Source organism: Doryrhamphus excisus, chromosome 23 (assembly GCF_030265055.1).
Source record: "Doryrhamphus excisus isolate RoL2022-K1 chromosome 23, RoL_Dexc_1.0, whole genome shotgun sequence".
Classification (NCBI taxonomy): Eukaryota; Metazoa; Chordata; class Actinopteri; order Syngnathiformes; family Syngnathidae; genus Doryrhamphus; species Doryrhamphus excisus.
Window position 1 is genome coordinate 11,351,943 of NC_080488.1, and position 24,440 is coordinate 11,376,382.

Here is a 24,440-nt window from a genome sequence, read left to right on the forward strand (position 1 = left end):
ATAGATGGAGTCACATCAGGAGAGTTGGTCATCAGCCAAAGCGTGGCCCTCTAAGATGTGGACCACGTCAGATCTTGTCTGAGCTCCAGTCAAACAAGCCAGGAATACTTTTAACTAAAGTGTAAAATAGTTTTAAATCAGGACTTGAACATTTCTATTGAGGTGGCAGCTCTAAAATCAGGGTGTGGGGCATTCCGCTGTGTTCCACGTGGGCTGTTATGGCAACTGTATTGACATGAAGGTAGTGGGGGGGCTGCTCTAATGGCGTTGGCCTTGTATTGTATTGATTGACACACGGGCACATATGCACGCTCAAATTATTTTTTTACACACACACAAACATACGGGGGTTATTATTTCTCTTCTCTTCGTTTCTGCACCGGGGATGCCTCGCCCCCCCAGTCTGAATCACAGAAAAGCTTAATTGTACAGACGCATATGCTTCCAGTTCACATATACATTCCCATACAGTACATCAGCATGAACATAGTGTACGTATGCATGACCTAGTTTCGGTAAGATGTATACAGTAGCTGGGGTGCACCCTCTTCCTCTCTCCCCTTGTCTTTCGCCTCTTTAGCTCCTCTAATTCTCCCTCTCCCCTCGCTGCCACAGAGAAACTCTCTCCTTTGTAGTCGCTGTGGTCGTGACTGTATTAAATAGATCTGGAGGCAGAGGGGGAATAGATATGTCTCGTTGTCAGTCTGTGTGTGTGTACAGTTTGTGTGTCAGCAGGAATCAGTCTCTGTCGGCAAGGACATAAGCAGAGGTGGCTTGGTTGGATGTTTGCAATGTGGCTCAGTGGGTCTGATTGTTTATTTAGACGGGTCAAAGTGCCATGTAGTAATGGGCTGTGTGAGTAACCTGTGTATTTCATGTTCAGCTCATCATTTACTGTGATGCATCCTTTATTTTAGTTAAATGCATACAGATGAACAAAATGTCCCCAGCCTTGCATTGTTTTCTAACTGAGAAATGCAATACGTGATCAAATGGATCTTGTCTTTCCTTCAGAATTACGGCCTGGAGACAGAAAACCTCCGGACTCTGTCCCACAAACTCAACGCTTCAGCAAAGAACCTCCAAAACTTCATCCTGGGGCGACGGAGGGGAGGACATTATGATGGAAGAGCTTCCCGGAGGCTACCCAATGATTTCCTTACCTCAGTGGTAGATTTGATTGGCGCAGCAAAAAACCTTCTTGCCTGGCTTGACAGGTATGAAGTAGCTATTTGCACTAAAAGAGGTCATCATTTTTTTATAGTAATAAAGCAATGACAATGAATGACAAAGCAGACTACATACGCTACATGAACAATCATGCAATGCCTTTATTAAGAATTACATTGGTTAGCTTTTTAACAGTTTCATCATCGTTCTTTGTTTTCGCTACCGAGTGATTGATTCAACCATTCAGAGTGTACCGTGGCTCTCGGCCAAAGTCAGCTGAGATTGACTCACCCATGACCCTAATGAGGACAAGCAATCTTTAAAATGCATGGATGGAAAAAAAATAATAAAATAAAATAAAATGCATGGATGGATGCACAGTACACAATACATACATTATTATGTTAATACTACTCATCCTGCATCTATAAAAGGGGACCAATGTTATCACGACAACATAGCCAGTTCTTTGTAGGTGGATTCCTGTGGTCCCGCTAATTCAAAATAAAAGAGTTCAGATGAACATATTTGAAAGAAAAAAAGGCATGACTCAAAAGCTCCAGCATTGCTGCTGCCGCCAGATGAAACCACGAGAAGCAAAGGGAACACATCAAGTAAAGCAACACTGAGCTTTAGTGGAGTCCGCCCTGGCATCCTGGCGATGATGCTGAAACAAATATTGTTGCTTGTGTTTATGTTTGCTTTTGAGCTTCCAGAAGAAAAACAGGGAATGTTTTTAAGTTTTCTTATTGGCTGCACCGTCAGTGCGTTTGAAATCACACTGTTGTTTTTGTCCTTCGTTTCAGGTCTCCGTTTGCTAGCGTGACAGAGTATTCATTACTGAAGAACAACATTGTGCAGCTCTGCCTAGAATTAACTACCATTGTACAGCAGGTGCCTGCGCACACACACACACACACGCATAGTTTGCATGCATCACATAGTCCAAATAAAGGTTTGCAAAAACACCCAACAATTCAGTGAAATGATAGCGGAGTGTTTAAAAAAGAAAAAAGTACAACTTCCAATAAATAAAATGCTAAAGAACAATCAGTGCATTACAGAAGTAGGACTGTTATTAAAATATGTTTAAAAATATATTAGACCACCCTTGTTTCTTCAATTTTTTGTTCATTTTAATGCCTGGTTATTATCAGGAAGACCATGCAAATGGATAGATATCAGCTCTTACATTAAACTCTTAAGATATATTTTTTTGTCATCATTATATTTGCCCAAACAAGAAACAAGGGTGTTCAATCACACACGAAACTACAGGGTGACTAATTCCATTTGTTCTGCGACCATCTTACATTTTCATTCATACAGAAAAGAGCCGGGAGGGTTCTGGAACTGTTGTAAATATTGATCTGAAATCTGAAAAGAACGTGAAAATGAAGGATTTAGATGAGGGAGTTGTCATGGAGTTTTTAATGACATTGTAGATTTTTGTTATTTGCTGCTGGTCTCAAATGTAACAGCCTCAAAAAGCAGTAACTGAGCAGCCAGGACAACAACACTTGTGGTGGCTTGGAAAAACTTACAAAATACTTTTAGAGGTACTCCGTCAAATGCTTATAAGCTTTGCTGACATCACACATGACGAAGTATTAGTTGAAGTCCAATTTAAGGGTTTCAGCTTTGGAGGTTCAACTATGTGTTTCATTTGCGGTGGGTCTAGATTCGGTCTACATCTTCTGAATGTAGATCTCACACGGAGTGGAATATCTGCCAATTGCCACAGGCTGTTTGCAGCAGAGGGGACAGGTTTGCTCTGACACAGCTGCAGGCAAATGTGCTCATTGACTGTCATCCCCAGCATCATTTATATGCCTTTATGGAGAATGAACAGGATTTCTCTCTTCTCTTTATTTCCTGTCCTCACTCCACTCCCAATAGCGTCATCATGTAGATTACCTACATTCACACTTGCTGTGTGTGTTTTTTTGATTTTTTTTTTAAGAGTGATTGCACTGTAGAGCGATATTATTATTCGGATGGAAGCTGAAGCTTCTCCTTTGGACCTCTTCCATGCACTCATTGTCAGACCCTGTTTAGTGTGCCCGGAGTTAGTCCTGGAGCAGAGCAGATAATACCCATTCACTTTTACAAGAGCCAGAGGAGAGGCACAGCAAAGGGGCCACAATTGGTCCACAATGGCCCAAATGGACTGGTGGCTGCCAGCATGCAGCAGGAGACACAATGGGGCTAGCATATAGACCATACTAATGGATCAAGCAGATGTATTAGCTGCTACTGTGTGCATCTGGTGGGCTCAGTGGGCTGCTTTCCCAGAAATAGATTAACAATCAGCTGTTGTTAAATAACACTCTGTCAGGTTCATACAGTAGAATTGATAGGTTCCTAAATGCTGGACTGGTCTGCCTGTTATTGGCTAATATACACATCATAATCTGAAAGGCAGGATCCAAAATTTGACATTGATTGCTTGTTCTGTCTTTTAACAGGATTGCACTGTATACGAGACTGAGAATAAGATTCTTCATGTGGTAAGTTTCTCCCCTGATAATTCAAATAAAGTCTATGATTGCGGTTCATGTGGCACAATCAGTGATGAACATCAACATATTTGAAGCATTCATAAACACATTCATCCTATGGACAATTTGGAGTCGCCAATTAACCATTAAACATGCATGTTTTTGGAATGTTGGAGGAAACCGGAGTACCAGAAAACCCACACATGCATGCAAACTCCACGCAGACGTGCCCAGATAGAGAATATTTGATTGATATGATGCTGTTGTAACCTATTGTCGCATTCCAATGAAAACAGAGAAAAAAATCATCTTTGTTGTTTTTCAGCATGAGACAGTGAGATTGTAGTTTATTGTTTTTGCATAATCCAATATCTTCTGTGTAGACTTTTTTCACCTGCACATAATTTTGTTGTGGAAATATAGTTGATCATTTAGCGCTCCTGTAAAAGACCAAGGAATCACACACAAGCATGCACACAAGTGTTAGACTGAAGGCTACATATGACTCTTGCTTATGTGTGGGAGGTTTATGTGTGAAATTGGGAGACAGTGTGAAAGGAAAAAGGGAGAGGAGGAGGTGTTTTTCAGATGCGGCTTGCCTGCTGATCCCTTTTACTCAAAATTAAATGAAGCGGAGGTGAGCTGACATAGCCCACTAAGCTGCTCACATGACATAAACCCATATAGAAACAAACATACAGTATATGGGATGAAAATAATAATGTGAAGTCCCATCAACTAGGAGCATTCTTGGAAAAATATTGTAATAGGCTTATTTTTATAGGAAGCTTATGGTCAAAATCCATAAACTAAAAAGTAAATAATACAAGACTTGACTGCTTCATGTAATGAAAAATCAATTTGCATGTTATCTTTTTGTAGTGAAGACTTGAAGCGCAAAAGAGGGGACAACGCTTGCATTTTTTTTCTTATTAGCATTTATCTTTTCAATCTATCATTGTTCTCCCCTCATATTCTACCTGTCATCTTTAACAGCAACAACCATCCCTCTTCACCGGGTGCAGTCACCAGCTGCTTTGTTGTGTGGTGAAAATGCCTTGCTGATGACAGGGATTGTCAGATTGGATGGAGTAGATAGAAAGGCAAGAGTAACACATGTAACTATGTGTTATAACTGTATGTGTTATAACAATATGCGTTCAAAAGAGTAAAACAGTTCTAAGCCGACTGCACGCATTAATACGATGTCAGAGACGGTAATGCTGAGCGATTTGAGAGAACTGATTTTTTCGAGGAGGCATTTTTGCTATTCCTTCGTGTGTTCTGTGGACAATGTGAGTGACCTTGGAGTTAATTTAGGTATAAGTGAACTCCCATCACAGTCTAGGAATAGACCTCATTTCTAATCCGAGGACCACCTGTAAGGCTTTGATAACAAGCAGCTGAGGGCAGTTACCCAGACAGACTGGTCTTCACCATCTCCAGCATCATCATCTCCACTATGGCTGCCAACGGTCAACTAGTAACAATAATCCATCCTTTCCAAATGGAGGTGAAGAGCCTAGTGTGTATTCAGCATGTGGTCGTCGTATGCTCTGGTCATCCCGGGCGTAGTGGGAGTTGTACGTTTGTCAGCTTCCACTCAATAATGCAAAACTCCTTGCTCTTCTCTGCTCCAGACTACAGCCTGCAGCAATCAGATGGACAGGGATATTTTGTGTGTGTGTGTGTGTGTGTGTGTGAGGGACAGCGTCGTGCATCAGTCTGTGTGTCTGATGGAGCGTGAAGTGTGTATAAGTGTATGTGTTTTTATGTGCATTCATGCATAAGGATGAGCACTCTTACATAACACTGTCCTAGTTGTGTGTTTTCCTTCCCCTTATTTTCTGCACTGGACTCTCCCTTTGTACGTCGTGCCCTTTCTATTTTTCTCCTCTCCCTCTCTGGGTGCTCTTTTTATGTTGGTAATTGCGGCAAAGTAAATAGTCATGCATGTGCAGATAATGGTGGTGGCTGTGGATGTTGGGTGCAATGAGAGGAAAAGGGAGCGAGGGAGGAGGGTGGGAGCGTACAGGCAGAGCTTAATCCATTTGGCAGCGTACTATGTCTGGCTTTCTGTTTGACTGCTTTTAAATCTCACGCCAGCCAACCACATAAGTGAACTTTTCCATAATCTGCGCTCTGATTGTCCGGCGGTGTGTCAGAGCAAGGCTGGGTGTGTCAGCAGAAGGGAAGTAGCGACTGCACTCTGGTGACTTGCCTTTTTCTGTCTTGTTCCGTGTTAATCCCAGGTCAAAACTATTAGTCCGATGATCAGAGAGGAGCATGAATAGAGCCCTTACATTGGCCCTTACTGCAGTTTCTACACGGGGGCTATCAGTGCTCTAAACTGCCACTGAATAGTCTCATTTTGCAACTAAAATTTGTGACATTGCGAGTACATTTGTCATATCCTTGCGCATATCCATGTAACCAGTTTATAGCAGGAAAAGTACTACAGCATACAAGTACGAAGCACATAAAGCAGATTACATGCAAAATCCAGGCAATAGAAATGTTATGACCAAGTCAAAGGTTTATTGCACAGTTATTGCATGGTTTATTGCATGGTTGATTATTATTAGGTTTTTTTTCAGGATTTTTTTGAGCAATTTTTATTGTAAATTTTGACAGCTGAGCTTTATGGCAGCCAAGTGGTTAGCACGCAAGCGAGGAGACCCGAGTTAAATTCCACCCTCGGCCATCTCGTGGGTTTTCTGCGGGTACTCCGGTTTCCTCCCACATTCCAAAAACATGCTAGGTTTATTAGCGACTCCAAATTGTCAATTGGTATGAATGTGAATGGTTGTTTGTCTATATGTGCCCTGTGATTGGCTGGCGATCAGTCCAGGGTGTACCCCCCCTCTCGCCTGAAGACAGCTGGGATAGGTTCCAGCACCCCCGCGACTTTCATGAGGATAAGCGGTAGAAAATTAATAAATTCTGACAGCTGCAGGATGGAAAAACTTGCACTATCTCTCTTGGACTTTGGATTTATCAGCCTGGTACTAATGTAGCTTCCTAGTGCAGTGAGCGTGTTTTGGAGTGGGTGGGAGTCTTTGTTCATCATGGAGGACAGCTTGGCTGTCATCCTCGTCTTGCCCACCTCCTCCACCTGTTCCAGATTGCAGGACAGAGCTGGCCTTCAGTTTTTTCCAGCCACTTCCTGTCAGCTGCTGTGTTGCTGTTCCTCCAGTAGACTACGACATAGAAGATGGCAGAACTCATCACAGAGTTATAGAAGGTCTTCAGTAGTGGCCCCTGCACTCCAGAAGACCTCAGCCTCATCGTACAATGTAGTTATTTACCAAAAGAAAACCAAATTATGATTGTGTCTGAAAGTTCACAGACTCGCTCAAACTGAAATGAGTGACCCAGGAAAGAATGGAAGTGTGTGAGCTTATGTGAGACAGCCAGAGATACAATTCTTCACATTTTCCAACACACTGGATGAATCATCGTCTGTGAAATATTGAGTGTGTACGACTGCTCTGACGCCTTCCGTGTGTGTGTGCGAGTGTGTATGTGAGACCTTCACTCCAACACTATAATCCTGTAATTTCTCATTAAGATTGAGATCAGATGATTAATTTATGCAAGGGTCACCAGTTTGTATGAATGTAAATAATAAGGTAGTATTTTGGACATTTACTAAGCTGTAAGGAAGGTCTGGGAAGGGTGGCGCTTGTAGTGTGTGACCAAGCAGACAAATAGCCGGAACAGTTTATATAGAATAAAGAGACAATTGGTCAAAATCTGGCACTATTCTCGTGGGCATGCCTGCAGACAAACAGGAAGCAGTTTGTGAGTTGGAGCGGTGAAATGGTCACGTGGAGCAATCTCATAAAGTGATTTTGTTTTCACCTCTTTCAGCGAGGTCACTCCCGTGTCCCTCATGGACATGAAGCAATCTCAATAACGTGATCTCTCTGTCTCTCTCGCCCTCTGTCATTTCCGTTCCATGTTGCTTTCGCCTTGGATGTCGCCTCCAGTGTAAGACCTTAGCAGGGATATGCGACCACATCATCTCTCTGTCATCCGACTCTCTGGTCTCTCAGTCTGCCCATCTGGAGGTGGTCCACCTTACCAGCATCATGCCCAGTGAAGGCCTGGTAAACACACACACACGTGCACAAAGCTGAACAAATCTCTGAATGGATGGTACGTTAAAGAAGAACCCCAAATAAGATTCCTGGAGGAACGTAACAAATGGACATTAAAGCTAACTGGAATGAAGTCCAATTTTAGGACCGACCACATTGACTAACTCTTCTGTCCTGCGTGTCTTTCAGGGGATGTACATTAAATCAACATATGATGGACTTCATGTTATTACCGGAACCACAGAGAATGTGAGTTTCAGTTTTCTACCATTTTCTTATTTAGTCTGCTGCTAAACTTAAGCCCCTTTCCTTCCGCCAGTCTCCAGCAGACCAGTGCAAAAAGATCCATGCAGGCGATGAAGTCATCCAAGTCAACCATCAGACGGTGGTGAGTAGAAGAAGTAATACTGACTAGTACTTGTACTGCAGTCCAGAAGAATTCTTACAGTGAATTCATACTGCAATGTGGTTTTGTTCTGCATTCTGAGACGCTGTCGACTCGTCCCTTCAAGTCCTGTATTGCCATGTAGGCTAATTAGGTTTGCAGCTGCGGCAGATTATTGAGTACATGCTCCAATACCTTTGTTCGGTCCGGTTATATTGTCAGTGGTCTCTCTCTGGAATGTGTTTCCATTGTCACTAGAAATCTTTCAAGGAGGCGTCTGAAGCGAAACGTGAACTCATGTTCCACTTTCCCAACTGAATAAGTTTACGGTGCTGCCTTTGAGACGTCACATCAGATGGAGGCAAAACTGGGAAGCCATTTTAAATGGAACAGTGCCTTGTGAGAGCCTGTGATAGAGTGCGGTATGCTGTCAGCTTCGCTACAAAAGATTAGTTCCAGGATTTATTTGATATTTCTGGAGGGAGAACATTTCTGGAAGTGGAGGTCTACGTGTCGCCCCATCTTACATGTTTTCCTTTAGATTGAGGAGCGGTGCATGCAGGTAGTATGCAGAGAGATGCCTTGGTTGACTCGTGAGGGAGCTGCCTATGTACTACGGCTCCACCCGACTCTCCTCTGGGTGACGGCGCAGGCCGCTCACTCCCTGCTGGGAGCGCACTTCCAACCGTTCATTACTCCCTCTGAGAACCTCATCTCTCTGATCCCTCACCCAGTGGGGAGGAGATAAGCAGAGGGAGGCACTGGTTCGGGGAAGGAAATGATGAGGCAATTGTAGCACGCTGGAGTAAGGTGATGTGGAGGGAGGAGGAGGTAACGAGGGACTAAACAGAAGAGGAGACGAAAGCAGGAGGACATCAATGGGAAATCTGTTCCATTGAAAGGAGGAAAGAAGAATTTAGAAATCTGCCAGTATTTTACGCCTCTTTATGACATTTGAGGTTATTCCATTTCATTACAGAATCATTCTGTTGGACTATCGCTTACATTTAGGACAGCTTTGTGTCTGGTGGTTGTCTTTTTGAGGTAAGGCATAGACGTTGCTGGAATAACAAACTGATTGTTTGAAGAGGCAACATAATTATCTGTTTGTAATATCATTTGGGAAAATAATGAAGACTCCTGGGATTTGAAAAACACCCCAGCAGCAGTTTATGTGATGCTGTTATTTTTGGTGGGTCTCTCCTTGTTTCCAACTGCGCTCTGCAAATTTGCAAAGTGAACACTTTCGAGTTCACATGCTGTGTGGTTGCGGTGAACGACAATACATTGAACATTTATTTCTTTTTTTATAACTTTTGTCCTCGTTGGGATTTTCTACAGTATTCCTAATGCTTGTGTGTACTCTGTCTGGGTACTTCCTCCAATACAGTCCAAAAACATGTGCATTATATTGGGTTTTGTGTTACCGGACAGGATGTAAAGTGGACGCAGTCTTTATGCTTTGTGAATTCAGTCTACCGATCCAAGCCAAAGAGAACAGGAAAGCTGCAAAAGGCTGCCATAGGCTGGTGATCATAATATGTGAAATAAGGTCAGAGCAGCTCTTTGTGTGTATTCTGTGGCCTCTGTGGACACTTCCAGTAGCTGCGACTCGTGTAGTCAGTCATCAGCTTGACAAGTGTTGTGTGAGCTCTGGAGACGGACTGTTCAGAACCACAAAGAAACACTGAAGTAAGCACTCTTGTCAGACTCGGCCTAAAAGCATCCTGACGAAGCCATTTTTGGCTTCAATATGATGTGATGCTAAAACCCATGACTTGTGAAAAATCCAAGCGGAAACAGGAAATTTATATTTAATCATATTTTAATCATGCACTATGGGCAAATTCACAATTTTAATCAATCAGGGCTATTCCTGTAGATTTCATGTATACATCTTACTTGAAAATGGATGGCTATTTTGCACAAAACTGTTCATGTTTCAAGATGTTCCCGTTTCACTTTAGTGGTTTATGATGTTCTGTGTTGAAATAGATGAATTAAACACTTGTGAAGTAGTTAGAGCGCACGCCGTGGGAAGAATACGCAACATGCCCATGCTCGTGCTGGGTGGAAGAGTATAGTGTGTGCCATCACTGAGGAAGAATAACATGACTTATTAATTACCTTTTTTGTCTTCATTATGTCTCCAAATCGGCAGTGCGCCAAAGAAAATGAAAGCCATCACCATAGAAGTGAAAATGAACCTCATAAAATTGGCTGCTCTTTTGGTCCCAACTTCTTGACTGCCGTGTCCATCATCAAGGATAAAGATGAACTGAATTGAATTAATGATTGATAACGAGGTCATGGATTCCTTATGGTGGAAGGAGAAAAGATCTCGATATATATCCTGATATAAGAACCAGTTCCATTCCTAGATTGTGATGTAAGTCTAGGTCGAGTGTAAATAGGAACTTAACCTGAGGATCTCCTGTATCTTCTTTTAATGACGTTTTCTACATTATTAAATAGTTCGTTACTCATGTTTTTTTAGTTAACGGAACAGATATTGGATATTGAACGTATTAATGTATTAAAAAATACATTACATTGGTCTCAAGACCACCCTACACTTTATTTTGTATTTCTTAGGTGCCAAAGAATAATATTTACACAAATAATTACAGAGATTGTTTTTCACGTCTATGTTTTTTGCTCCCAAGGTGGGCTGGCAGTTGAAAAACTTGGTCAACGCCTTGAGGGAAGACCCATGCGGAGTCATCCTCACGCTGAAGAAAAGGCCACAGAACACCCTGAGTTCCACTCCGGCTCTGCTCAGGAATGTACGCTGGAAACCACTGGGCTTGCAGGTACAGGCGAGATATTTTATATTTTATATATTTTTTATATTTTATATCCCTCTCACAAAAGGCAGGTAAGTTCCACACAGCGGACATGTTTGTTTTGGGTTTGGCACGCCTGTGCAGTGTGAAGGAAAGTGGGCGGGGGACGCTCGCTACATGGTAGTACGAACCACAGATGATTGGCTATGTAATCGCTGTTGAAAGGTATTTATCGGCATACGCCGAACACATGCTTTTTCACAGAAATGGGCCGATATTGATCCATGGGCAATCAATCGGATCATCATTGGTTTTTATATTCTTCTCCATCTGTTGTCTCCTTCAGCGTCTTTGTCCTTTGTTCTTATGCTGTTCTGTTGTTGTCAGAGATGCAATGAGTAGTTCCAATTATATGGTACCTCGGGTTGTTTGGCGGATGTATTTTTTTCACTGAAGATCCCTTCAGTTGTGCTGCAGTGGCATCACTGACTCTTTGTACACCGGGCTGCATGACTATTCTTCTCTGCGCTGCCTTATTAGATAGCCACTATTTAGTTTATTGGTACCTTGTGCTTATTGTTGCATAAAAAGCAGCATTTTCAGAGCTCTAAATGTTCCACCTGATGGATTTCTGAAATAAAACACACAAGAACATACCAGAACACAGACAAAAGGAGAAAGAGAAGTGTTAGATTTGTTCGCCCTCAAAAAGACTTGCATGCTAAATTATTTATATGAACTACAGGCTTTGAAACAAGATCTTCTACTCAGCAGATACTGGAGATAATTCACCGACTCCAGAATATCTTACTATGTGTTCAAATATTTTGAATCATGGTAGGATGCATGCTTGTCCATCTGGGCGTGCAAAACAAATAGCGTCGTTCATGTTTGTGCACACGTGCAGAGTAATGTTTTCTTTAATTAGACCTTTTACTCCCTTGGAAGTAGGTCACTTCCTTTGTGAAGCAAATGGTTGGCTATATGCTCGGTATACATGCTGCAAATCAAACATATAAGTCTGGGTTTGGAGGATGAATGGTCCAGCTTTGAAGTTTATCCCAAATGTGGCAAATATTCAGATGGATTATGACTAAATCCAAAAAGGAAACAATTTATCTCTGCAAATGATCATGCAATGCGAAACCCAAATCCTTCCATGGCTGTCTCTTTTATTCCTGTGTGTCTCCTGCTTTCTCCTTTTGCTTTTCACCATTTATGTGTTTATAGTCTGCTGGAAGAAGAAAAGCATTTTCATCCACTTTACCGGTAATTACCACCAAGGGATGTGTGTGTGTGCGTGTGTGTTTGTTTTTGTTTTTTTTTTTCGAACTAAAGCTATGCACATTTGTCACATTGCTCACACAGGTGCCACTCATTGTCCCAGTCCCCTTTCTCATAAATCTGTAATATGTGTATGTGTATAAATAATTACTGGTTGTAAATGCCTGCTATTTTGGGAAACTTGTATTGGTGAGTTATATATTGTTAATAAGTAGACTGAATAGGTAAGGAGTTATGGCTTCTTCGACATCTTGGTTGAAGTACTTTGGTCTATTTTTGTGCCTCCGTCTGAACACAATGACAGCTAGAGCGTCATAAATCCTTGACACATTTTTAATCATGTATTAGCTCATTTTAGCAGGCCAATAGAACGGAGAAAAATGATAAATCTCTAATGGTCACTTGAAGAAATGTTGTACCTGCTTGTTGTCTGGCCTGAATGAAAATGTGGCCAATTTTCTATTACTAAGGGATAACTGAATATTGTATATTGGTCAGCAAAATTGCAAAGTGTTTTGATAGCATATTTTAGCAATCATAGCATATCTTTGGCACTTTATGGCCGCTGTGCCCTTGAAATAAAAATGAACATGGGGGGGTGGGCTTTTTTTATGGAATATTTTTCACTTTTATAGACAGATTTTTACAGTTTTTACAACAAATACAATTAGTGATCTTCATCCCTATTTTGTAAACTAAAACACATGCATGTTTCTCACAAACTTATCATAACCTCACCTAAATTTGGGGATTGCTGGATGGAAAAAAAAAAGGTGACCTTCCCCGATTTCAGGTCAACATTTGCAACATAAGTGACTTCCCAACTATTAGATTAGATTCTGATTAGACTGAAGGGGAAGAGGAACTTAGCAATCTAAACTTTACCCGAGTTATTTGAGTAGTCAATGGATGTTCTTCTTGCGGTGCTAGAGAACCCGAGCAGGGAATCAAAGGTGGTTGTGTTTTGATTTAAGCATTTCATTTCTGTTCGGACTATAGTATTCCCAACTCTGTATCCTTGGATATTATCGAGCTGGGAATGTGGTACAGTCAGTTTCCTCTCAAAACAGTAGGTACTTCCTACTTCCTGAGTTTATGGCTCACCACAGACATTATTTACAAAAAGATCTATTTATTTTGATAAAAACTGTGGAAACAGTGACATTTATTGCTCAGCTGAATGTGCTCATGAAGTCAACAGACGTTGCCAAAGTGTTTTGACATCCAAGATATCTACATCCAAGGACTCCTTCTGCTCGAGGTTGTACTTTTTGGATGAGAACGCTGGACATTAACCAGTGACCTTAGAGAAAGACTGGACTGCGCTACGAATGGGATGACGTGTCAAAGAGAGCTAAATGGGACCCGAATGCCAACCATTAGTGTGGTTACGTGACACGCTTTCCAGGAAGCCTCTCCGAGTGATAAGACAGATTGATGACTCTAGTCGGGGGGCCCGGCGCTCCGTGTCATAGTACTTGCTGAAGATGATCCACTGCTGTAGTCCACAGTAAAAATAGATTTTCCCAAGTCTTACATGATTTCAGAACCTGTAAAGTGTTAATGTTAAGGTTGTGATAAAGCTAATAGGCTTACGGACTCCATTTTGATAAGTTTGTAGTGGAGGCAGCAGGGACCCGATGGTTTAAGTGATGTTTTAACACGCTGGGATGTCACTTGCTGTGGAAGACCCATCCTTCCCTGCTTGCACTCCGAGCACTGCTTCCCTTTTTCCTTAGGCTGGGCTATAATCACTAAATTACTATTTTCATTCTCACAGCACAGCTCCCTGCCTCGCTCTCCTCTCCATCACGCTCCCCCTCTTTTTCTCTCTCTTTTTGACCTATTTCCTTGTCTCCACTTCATCGCATCCCTCGTTTTTCCAACAGTTTTTAGCATTTTTCTAAAGCTCTTCGACTATACTCCGGGACAAGTTTGAAAGTGAAAGGCGTAATGATAAAGATCCTGGAGATTGAGGTGGTAAGGCGCTGGAAAGGGTTCGGGATTCAAGGTGCACCTATACTTTATTGTTGCACTAGGAGGAAAACAACTCTGATTTATTGGAAATTCTCACGTGTGACATCCCATGATATCAGCAAGGCATCCTGTTCTCATGGAGGACCTGATGACAAATGACGTGCCCTTGAGTCATGCTGAGTTAGGAGGCCCCGCTAGCTTTCTTCTGCCTCACTGAGAGCAGTGGTTGTCATGGAAACAGACATGGAAACCCCGTGCGTGTGAAGGCATGAAACAAAATGACAGAATGAAGGTGGGAGAGGCTGCATAGTCAGAGTCTGTACAACATGGTCGCCATGCTAAATAACTCTTAGGGATTCCCGCATTTAAAAGAAAGGTCTCAGCTAAAATGTTGTTTTTGTGCCAAGAGGTTTGACACTATTACTGCTCAATTTTTGCAATTTGTGCTCTCAGATCCGATATCGCCATACTGAAAAATAAAAAAAAAAGGCAAGGGCTACTTTGATTCCACAATGTCATTTTTCAAAAGTTACAACTTTATTTTGTTTTGTTTGTTTCTCATATTATTCCGTCTTAAAAATATACACATATATATATATATATATATGTTTCTTAATATTTCAGCTCTATCCTACTAATATGACATTATTTTTCCTCATAATATTATGAATTTACTCTCATAAAATTTTGGCTTTTTCTCTTTAGAATACAACGTTTTTCTCTTAATATTTGGACTTTATTCTCTTAAAAATACTGCTTTTTTTCATTTCTGCTGTTATTTTGTTTTTTCTATTTTCCAACTATTTTAACTTTGGTTTTGGAAATGTTGTTTGCATAATTGTGACCATAAAATGTTAACTTTACTCTCGTGACATTATAACCATATTTCCATAACCTAATTTGTATTTGTTGTTTTGTATAATATATAATATATTGATTTGCTGTTTTGCTTTATGTTTTTAATATAATAAAATAATTTACGTCCCCTGACCTTCTCCACTTCTGCTCTCTAACGACACTCTTTATTTACCTCTCTTCAGCCGGTCCCCACCAGCCCTACCAGCACCTCACCGACACCCGGGGGCACTTTAGGCATGTCCAAAATGGATGCCCAGGACGTCTACATCCTTTCTCCCGTCTCCGGACTCTACAGCCCCAGGTCAGAGTCTGGGACAAACAGATGCTGACCTCCATGCTGACTATGACTAACATGACGCTGTCCTCTGCAGGGAAGAGCTGGGTTTGATTTCCTGTGATGACATCAGCCGGTACAGTGTTACCTCCCAATCTGGCTCGAAAGGATCCGAAGCTGTCAGCTACTACCTAGACCAGGACAGCGGTCAGTACTTCTCTCTTTTGGAGGGAGACGTACCCCCGGGCTCTGACTATGACAGGGGCCGTAATACGGGCGTCCGCAGGAGGGATAAGACCCCCACACATGGTAAGAAGCAGATGACACGCTGCGAGTGTTACTCGAGTGGATCCCAAGTTGTTTCTTTAGAAGAATAGCATGAATTCCAAACACATCCTCAGCTTTTTGTTTTCAACATTCCGTCATCATGTGTCAATCATTTGCTTAATGGCTGTTTAGCATCTCTACCAACAAGGCTTCTGATGCTGTTTGTCTGTCTGCCCGTCAGCATGATGCAGCATTACACAGAAAATACTGGGCCGATGTCCATGGAACTGGTTGGAAGGGTGGAGCATGGACCAAGGAACAAACCATTACATTCTGAGGCAGATGGATAATTTTCACTTTCTGGCATCAGCCTCACATTAGGGATATGATGAAGCTTTTTTAGCTCTCAGTAGAAAAAAAGCCAAAGACAAAAAAGTGTTTCCAGCCCTCTCTCTGCCCTGCAGCCTATGACTCCTTTCCACGCTGTCCCAGACAGCTTTCAAGACATCCTCTTCCTTCATGGGGGACTCTCAAGGGGCCGCCATGATGTGAAAGGCCAAGGTCACTCGACAAACAAATGCATTAATATGCATTCACAGGACTTGTCAGCCTCATGACTGGACTATCAATGAAAGCAGGATAGAGACTGTACACAAACTGGTCAAATATCATAATAATTAAAACTTACATGTCCAAAGTTGTGAATTGCAATAAGTGATAGTAACATTTAGGTTACAAGCCCTGTCATATACAGTAGAGAATTCCCATGCATACATATATCATATTTACTTATTTTTGCTGTTATTCCGCTTTGCTGCTGTGGTGAACATTTCCAGCGGAACCAGTTTGCTGAATCTTATCGTTGAAATGATGCTGAGCCCTCCAAATCACTGAAGTGCTGAGCTCATTGGTTTTCTTGGCAACAGATACCTCGCCCAGTAGACTAACGGGATGTGCCATATAGAAGGGAGGATGTTTACATTGGAGTGAACAACATTGCAGAAATAACTTCACGTGGCTAATTAGTTAACAATTTTTATGAGCCTCTATACAGGGTACAATCTGTACTGGTCACCAGCCAATCACAGGGCACATACAGTATAAACAACCATTCATACTCACGTTCATACCTATAGACAATTGTCCAATTAACTAAACAAGCATATTTTTGGAATGTAGGAGAATGCCTGAGGAAAATCCACACATGCACAGAGATAAAAAAAATATTTTTTTTTAAGAATATGTATTTTTTGAAAAAATTGTTCAGCCAGCTCCGTGTTCCGCTCTGGGCTCGAATCGTGGCTCTGGAAAAAAACAGTAGCTTTCAACCAAAAAGACAGGACTGTCAACGCGATGTCTAGCCCAACTCTCAAGGTGTAGGGCAGGGGTCGGCAACTTGCGGCTCCAGAACTGCATCCTGCTCTTCAGCCTCCTTCTTGTGGCTCCCTTTGCAAAGCTTGAATATTTTTTCTGCAGTCCAACCCAGCATAATCCAGCGCGGGCTCGAATGCACTGATTGAGAGCCGAGCAGTGTTGGTCTAACTAATTAAAAGGAACAGGTGGTCAAATCACCGTAACCAATGTCCTTTTGCTACCCTGCTGGTTGGCATCCATTACACATGCACACTCTACTTCTCTGTGTTGTACAGACAAACAGATAAAATAAAGAAACACTCAAAGACTCACCCCCTTAAACCGCACTCCCCCCACCACTGCGTGGTTCAGTCCAGTGCTAGCCATCGAGCTAAAAGCCCAGACTCTCAAGAGTCAGGGCAACCAAACCAAACTAACTTGAGAGTAAGTTGATCCTGGTCTTGCATGTCATGCCCCTCACCTGCACACACCTTGTCTCCCTCTCACCTGTCCACCCACCAGCTGTCTCTCAGTCACTCTCTCGGTCTCTGCTTGCCGACACCCGATTACCCACGTTCCCCCTTAAGACGACTCTCTGATCGCTGGTTGGATTGTTCCAGGTGACCTCAGACCCGTTTCCATGCCTCCCGAATATAACTGGATGGCCGAGGCCAAGGAACCCAGCATGGGCAAGAGAGGGAGCCGAGGTACACACATACTAACACATATACATGCAGAAGCTGCCCCTCGCACTGTACAAACAAACCGGTTTGGATCAGTGCCTTGCTTTGCTGCCTTTTCAAGCCAACACATTTCAGCCCATCTTCAGGTTGTCCATGGTGCCGTGGTTGTGTTAGGATACATATCTGGCAGGTATGTATCTGACATAGTGACAAACAAGCATAAATGCAAGCGTATTGCATTTATACAAGCGTTCTTGAAATGAAGGTATTTCAGTGTGACCAATTGGAAGAGTTTGCACTGACACTTGATCTGTATTCAGCTGCACTCTGCTGTCAGAAAGTCTATGAATAACATTAAAGCACAATAACAGGTTCAGGGTTGGAAATAGTTTTTCTTTTCTTCCTCATTGTTGTGTCAGTTTTAGGGTTTTTTTTATAAATTTAACAACGAACAAATGAGCAAATTCAGACAGTCTGTCACATTGCAGATTTAGCAGTAGTTTCTTCCAAATCCCCATAATCTTTGCTAACAGATAAGCAGGATGTCCCGAGCTGTGGAGTCATAGTCTACCAGATAATGCAGCTTTGGGGAACTTTTATCCTTTTTGACTTTTTTTTTTTGGAAATTGTAAGGGTCAATTGAGTCATGTCTCTTTGCAATGCCGAGTTCTCCCTCGGCTCCACGTTATCAGCAGCTGTCTTTGGTTTCCACTCCCTCTCTCAACCGTTCTGTTGAGCCTGTCCATCATCTAACGGGTGCCATGCCTCTTTTACACAGATTCAGACAATTCCCTGCTGCGTTATCTCAGTGACGACAAGATCCTGGTCATTGAAGAGGAACCGGAAGGTCCAGGGAGAGAGAGTCGAAGGGACTCCACCAGACGTTCTCGACGCAAGAGCCGCAATCCGAGCAGCCCGAGTTTCCCTATCAGCCCATCCATGTTGTCGTCTACCTTGCGTTTAGACCAGCCACCTGATGCTTTGCCAGTATGTACTCAGCCCTTTTATTCAACATGTCATCTATTGTCCCACATCATCATGGTCCACGGATAATTGAATAGAATAATCATTTACTGGTGCTGTAATCGGGGAATTCTGATTTTATTCCTAATTTTACAGCAGTGGACAGCAGACAGATGTGGTGGTGGTTCTCGGCTTTGAAAATGAAAATGGTTGCACCTTTCGGGTTTGCCCCAGATGGAGGAGTTCAAGTACTCTGGCTTTTGTTCGCGAGTGAGTGACGTTTGGAACGTCAGCCTGACAAGCAGATCAGCGCAGCGTCTGTAGTAATGTGATCGCTGCACCGGGCCGTCGTGTTGAAGAGCGAGCTGAGCCGGAAGGCAAAGCTCTCAATTTACCGGTCGATCTGTGTTCTAGCCTCATATGGTCATGAGCTTTGGGCTTGTGACCGAAAGAGCAAGATTACGGATACAAAATGAGTTTCCTCTGTAAGGCGGCTGGCGATAGGATGAAAAGCTTGTACAGTATGACTGTACTGGGAGACATTTTAATGCCCATTCAATCTACACGCCCAGCCAGAGTGCTGCTATACACATGAAATGGTCCTACACTGCCAGCGCTTATTGCAACGGATCTCAAAATTCTCTTTCACCTGAATTTTTTCTCCTCATATGCAGATGGTGAACTTGTTTTTAAACTTTGTTAAATTGCTTTTTGGCACCATATTCGCATAAGCTCGATGGCAGATGGCTCACTTTGTTGAAGCCTACCCTTTATGTGAGCGCTAAACAAGCAGCACATGTGAGGAAAGTTGAAATGTGTTTTTTTATGATTGTTTACCATTAAAACGAAGCCCAATTATATAAAGTAAAAATAGGATTTTTCTTCAAGATATTCAGACATGCAGAACATTCATGGCAGCACTCATGCACAGTGACTATTTCACCTTTAACTGATTAAATGAGTATCTATAATATAATATAGTGCTGGTATTTGTGTGAATACTGACAGTGTTAAGACTCGGTGAGATCGTTTAAATTCAGATGGCTGCGCCACTACTCCACTGGCTGCCGTCGGCAATTGTTTGCCTTATTTAATGGTCTGTACACTTCAAATGTACCACATATTTCATGCTCTGTGTTTTCACTATAGTTCACCGCTGGTGATTTTCATACACCCCACACTTTCTTGTTTTAGGTAAATTATGGCAGGTTGGTTTGTTTTGGCCACAAGAAAAAGCCACTCCAAAATATGCCATAACTTTCTGGGGGGGTGGATGTGGAGTGATCACCATTGATCACCATCAAAAAGCAAAATGTGCATCTCATTGAATGAGATGACTATGACATCATCACTATACAATTTACAGCCACTATGGGAGGGGGGGGCATACATGCATGCATTTGGGAATTCCATTACATTAATTAACCAGCATCCAAGTCTATCATTTATTTCCTCTGGCATTAAACTCTGAGTCAATCCTTGCAGTGTCTTTCTCCATGTGTCTCTAATGAAAGTGTTTTGAAGGTAGGCCATGATGTTCGCCTCAGGTTAACCCTCATTTGTGCGTATGTGTGTTTCACCTATGTGGAAGAGCAAAGGGAGTGAGCTTGATGTGCTGGCATCTTTATGGATTATGACAAAAGTGACACTTCCACACCGGCCCCACTGATACACACGCACTCTTGCACATGTGCACACTCGCTCACACAAATTGATTTGTATGCAGAGAAGGTATCTCATGATTCATCCTAACATGCCCATCTCCTCAGACACGGCGGATTATAAATGGGAGTTTATTCTGGGCAAACACACACGTTGAAGTGCACACACAAACACGCATCCTGGTAAGCGAGGATGTGTATGACTCAGCATCAGCTAGACTAATTATGAACATAAACACACAGGATTCCAAGTTTTTAGTACACACTGTTCTCTCTGCCTCTCGCTCACCAAGCGATGTTTCCAATCTAGTCAAAAGCACGTGTACACGAACAGAGTACACGAATATACTACATGACTACATGTCCCCTTCAGGTGTTTTATATTTGTTAAAGCAACTTAAATAGCAATATTTCTAACTGTGCATCAATGGCACACCTCTTAAAATGACTATTTTTATAGTTATATATGCATGCGTACAAATAATACTGCATTTATTTAACCCATTGGAACACCGCAATCACACCACAGTTAGTTACACACCGGAGCAGCAGGCGGCTTCTCAGCATGCGGGTACCGAGCGTTTACTTAAGGGCACCTGAGCCGTGGAACAAACATTAAATATCTGCAAAGAAAGTTAACTCTGTAATCATGGAGGTCCCTATGAAGTCAGTTTGATATTTTTACCAAATTCCTTTTTTCCTTTTTTGCATGTGCAAGATAATTTTTATGATACGCTTATTTCGTTCACACATACATGAGGCAAACACCATTCTAATTTTGAAGGACGGTGTGTTGTTGTGTTCCAGTGTTTTTCCAGTGTTCAATGTAGTTTAAATTCTTGCTTCAAATTGTATTTATTAAATATGCAATCACATCAACGTGCAGAACACTTTGCATAATTGCACCAATTCAGTGGAATGGCCTGTAACCCAATATTCTAGCCTTTTTTTCAAAGTTATTCAGACAATTAAACACTATAAACAACACATTATAACACAAACTAATTTTTTTAACATGGACAAAGAATGTGTCCCTCTGATGGGTATTTAAAGGTTTGATGAGCTCTTTAATAACTTTTATTTTCTGTCTTTTAGCGAGGTGCAGACACACTACGAGCAGACACAACAGACAGGTGAGCTTATAGTTGTGGTCAGGACACAGATTTAGAATTAAAGTCAGTAATTATAAGAGTTTTATACCATTACTATCAATTCTCCCGCAGGTACTCGGGCTCTGGAAGCTCAGGAGCAGCCTCGATGAAGAAGGTAAGGATACTGTACTTTTGCGTCACTTTCCTTTCTTATTTCTTGAATAATACAGCCTATCCCCCCCCCCCCCCCCCCCTCACTTTTTAAACACTATTCAGTGACTCACATCCATTTAATGAAGCCACAGAGGCTTCGGTGTTACGTCAGCTGTTTCCTAGCAACCACATCCGCTATGAGAATGAGCTTGGTCGTGTTCAAATACCAAAGAGAAGGGAGAACAGCCACACAACCCAATAACGGAAAAGTTCAGTGGGTAAAATTGGTTTCAACATCAGTTTACGCTTCCTTAGGAAGCTCTATTCAGTTCTCCAAAGAGCTGTAGAATACCATCTTGAGTGTTATTGTAAATTGCAAAATTGCAATTTTAGCCCAATGCAAACTACAATCACAATAATAGAAAGGATCCCATTAAGTTGTGCAAGTGGTCACAAATGCCCCCCAAAAAATGTTGTTCAGTGTTTGTATTAGTATTTTTTCTGCTTGTAGGACATAGTAGATGATCAGATTCCTCAAAAACATTTATGGTGTTGCTTGGTTTGAACCATGGGAAAAGAAAGAAGTTGTACTCCTGACGTGGTTTGTTCTTGAGTTAATATTATTTTTCCCCCCTCTCTTTCTTGCAGTCCTTCCATTACACCTCACTAAGAACGAAAACCAAAAAGAGAAGTAAAGGTAGACAAACATTTACATTTATTCTTTTTTTTACTCCCATGTTGTTTTGATGCTTACCATTACTTTACCAAGTTGTGCATCAGTGTCAATCTCTCTATTAATGATTCTTTATCTTGAACGGATTCTCTTGAAAGTAAGGTACATAAGGTCGTAAGGTACTAGGTACTAGGTCGCATTTAAGTATTTGGCCATACTGGTATACTGTGCATTGGTTCCAAGTGTACAATGAAATACTTTTATTAACATGTTGTAACACTATTGTAATAATGTTTCCTCTCTTTTCAGGTTCCCTAACTAGTGCCAGTCGAAGGAGAATCTCCTGTAAGGATCTCGGCCACGGAGACTGTGAAGGCTGGTTGTGGAAGAAGAAGGACGCTAAAGGATACTTTACACAGAAATGGCGGAAGTACTGGTTCATCCTGAAAGAGTCGTGCCTTTATTGGTACACTAATCAGAATGTGAGTGCCTTCACATTATGTGAGAGCTCGAGTTGTGCAAGTTTTTACTTAATCGGAACTAGTCAAGCTACCATCCATCCATTTTCTAGGCCGTTTATTCTCAGTAGTATTCTCAGACATTTACCACAGCCTTAGAGTGGATTAGTGAAAGTAGCCCTAATATTTTGATAGTGTTAATGTCATCATTACATTACATATACCGTATATCTGTTTGAAAAAGTCATTTTGGGTGCTCGACGAAGACTCAAGCTGTACGCTGGCTCTCGGGTGCTGGCCGAATACTTGAGTTGTACTGACTCGCGGGTACTTGACAAAGTATTGAGTTTTACGGTTCACGTTTGTACTAAATCACGGGTTGACAAAAACTCGGATTTTACTGACTCACTGGTGCTCGACAAAGACTCTTGGATTGGTTCACTTAAGTGAGTGACTCATAATAACTTCAGTCAGTAAACAAATGAAGTTTAAGAACATTTTTAATCAACCCTTTTGTACGGATGTTTTATAAGGTGCCCAGATTTTACCTTAAAACAGTTTTTACTAAACCTTGGTCTACGTTTGCTGAGTGCTTTGTTAATGAAAGTGGTGAAAGACTCGACCCAGCCAATGTAAACGACATATGTTGTTTGACCAGAACGGTTCTAGCCTGACTGAAACCGGTAGATCAGTTTGTTCCCCGAGATGATGATGATGATGATGATGATGATGATGATGATAATAATGTACCAGCGTTCTCCATCTGTCTTCGCCTGCAGGATGAGAAGGCTGAGGGCTTCATCAGCCTCCCAGAGTTCAGAATAGACAGAGCCATAGAGTGCAGACGGAAATTGTGAGTGCCCAAATTATTAATCAAGCACATTTGCTCTAGCCTGAACAACACGAGTGCACACAAACCTACTGTGTACACACTGAAGCACTAATCAGCCTTTTTCTCTCCGGCTGACTGCAGTGCCTTCAAAGCCTGTCATCCCAAAATCAAAAGCTTCTTCTTCGCCACAGATTGTCTTGAGGAAATGAATAGGTGAGTGTGTTTTTGCATTTTGATGCGGACAGCGAGCAGCTACTGGGGACATCACGTGTTGTTTCATGAATGTCGTAGCTCAGCCTACCAAGTTTCGACAAGGAGGTTGCCCACCAACGCGGCACACTGAGTTAATAAGGCGTCAACCCCGGCTGTGTTCTTAAACGTAGACCTGTGTGACTAAGTCACATGTGCACTTGTGTGTGAGTCATATCTGCAGGGGTTTGATCAGACGTAATTCTCCACACCTCTCAACGATGACTGGAAGATAATTGCGGAAGAGTCATTAACACCATTAGACACCAAACTGCAGCTGGTGGTGGTGCTCATGTTAGGCTTTACTATTGTGTTGCCCCACAAAGAACCCGCTTTTGGGTCTTATTTTAGATATTTGGAATTACTTTATACACTGGAGAAAGTACACATCAGCAGGGTGATAAAGTAGTTTTCCTGCAGATTACAGAAAATCTGCTCAGTGGCACATTGACGTCTGTTTTACTGTTTATACTAACTGTACCCCACCTTTCAATTTATGACCCACTGCAATAACTCCAGATGAGGATGAAAATCAGCATCAGTAGTATTTGTAGTAATCCTAAACCATATTTTGATTACTGAAACGCATGAGACTCGGTAAGGCAATAGATACTTAATATTGGAAATTATCTTATAATTTCAATACTTGCTTGCTTCTCCCCTCCAAACCCTCCTGCTAGCTCAACATTGACGTTGTCCGATTTGGAATCAACACTTGC

General features: G+C 41.9%; 1 protein-coding gene across 5 annotated transcripts in view; it reads left to right on the plus strand.

Moving 5' to 3' along the window:
• Window positions 1–24,440, plus strand: part of si:ch211-26b3.4 (connector enhancer of kinase suppressor of ras 2) — a 46,809-nt gene that overhangs the window by 15,342 nt on the left and 7,027 nt on the right. For 4 of the 5 annotated variants that reach the window (XM_058062885.1, XM_058062883.1, XM_058062882.1 and 1 more), the window contains 17 exons: window positions 1,015–1,217; window positions 1,977–2,064; window positions 3,639–3,680; window positions 7,664–7,783; window positions 7,964–8,023; window positions 8,094–8,162; window positions 10,826–10,972; window positions 15,247–15,365; window positions 15,436–15,647; window positions 17,579–17,665; window positions 18,420–18,628; window positions 21,361–21,398; window positions 21,489–21,531; window positions 22,158–22,206; window positions 22,492–22,664; window positions 23,420–23,493; window positions 23,614–23,685. In XM_058062885.1, the coding sequence (XP_057918868.1) occupies window positions 1,015–1,217; window positions 1,977–2,064; window positions 3,639–3,680; window positions 7,664–7,783; window positions 7,964–8,023; window positions 8,094–8,162; window positions 10,826–10,972; window positions 15,247–15,365; window positions 15,436–15,647; window positions 17,579–17,665; window positions 18,420–18,628; window positions 21,361–21,398; window positions 21,489–21,531; window positions 22,158–22,206; window positions 22,492–22,664; window positions 23,420–23,493; window positions 23,614–23,685 (1,805 nt within the window). The remainder of the gene's footprint in view (window positions 1–1,014; window positions 1,218–1,976; window positions 2,065–3,638; window positions 3,681–7,663; window positions 7,784–7,963; window positions 8,024–8,093; window positions 8,163–10,825; window positions 10,973–15,246; window positions 15,366–15,435; window positions 15,648–17,578; window positions 17,666–18,419; window positions 18,629–21,360; window positions 21,399–21,488; window positions 21,532–22,157; window positions 22,207–22,491; window positions 22,665–23,419; window positions 23,494–23,613; window positions 23,686–24,440) is intronic. The other variant, XM_058062884.1, reaches the window with a different exon arrangement.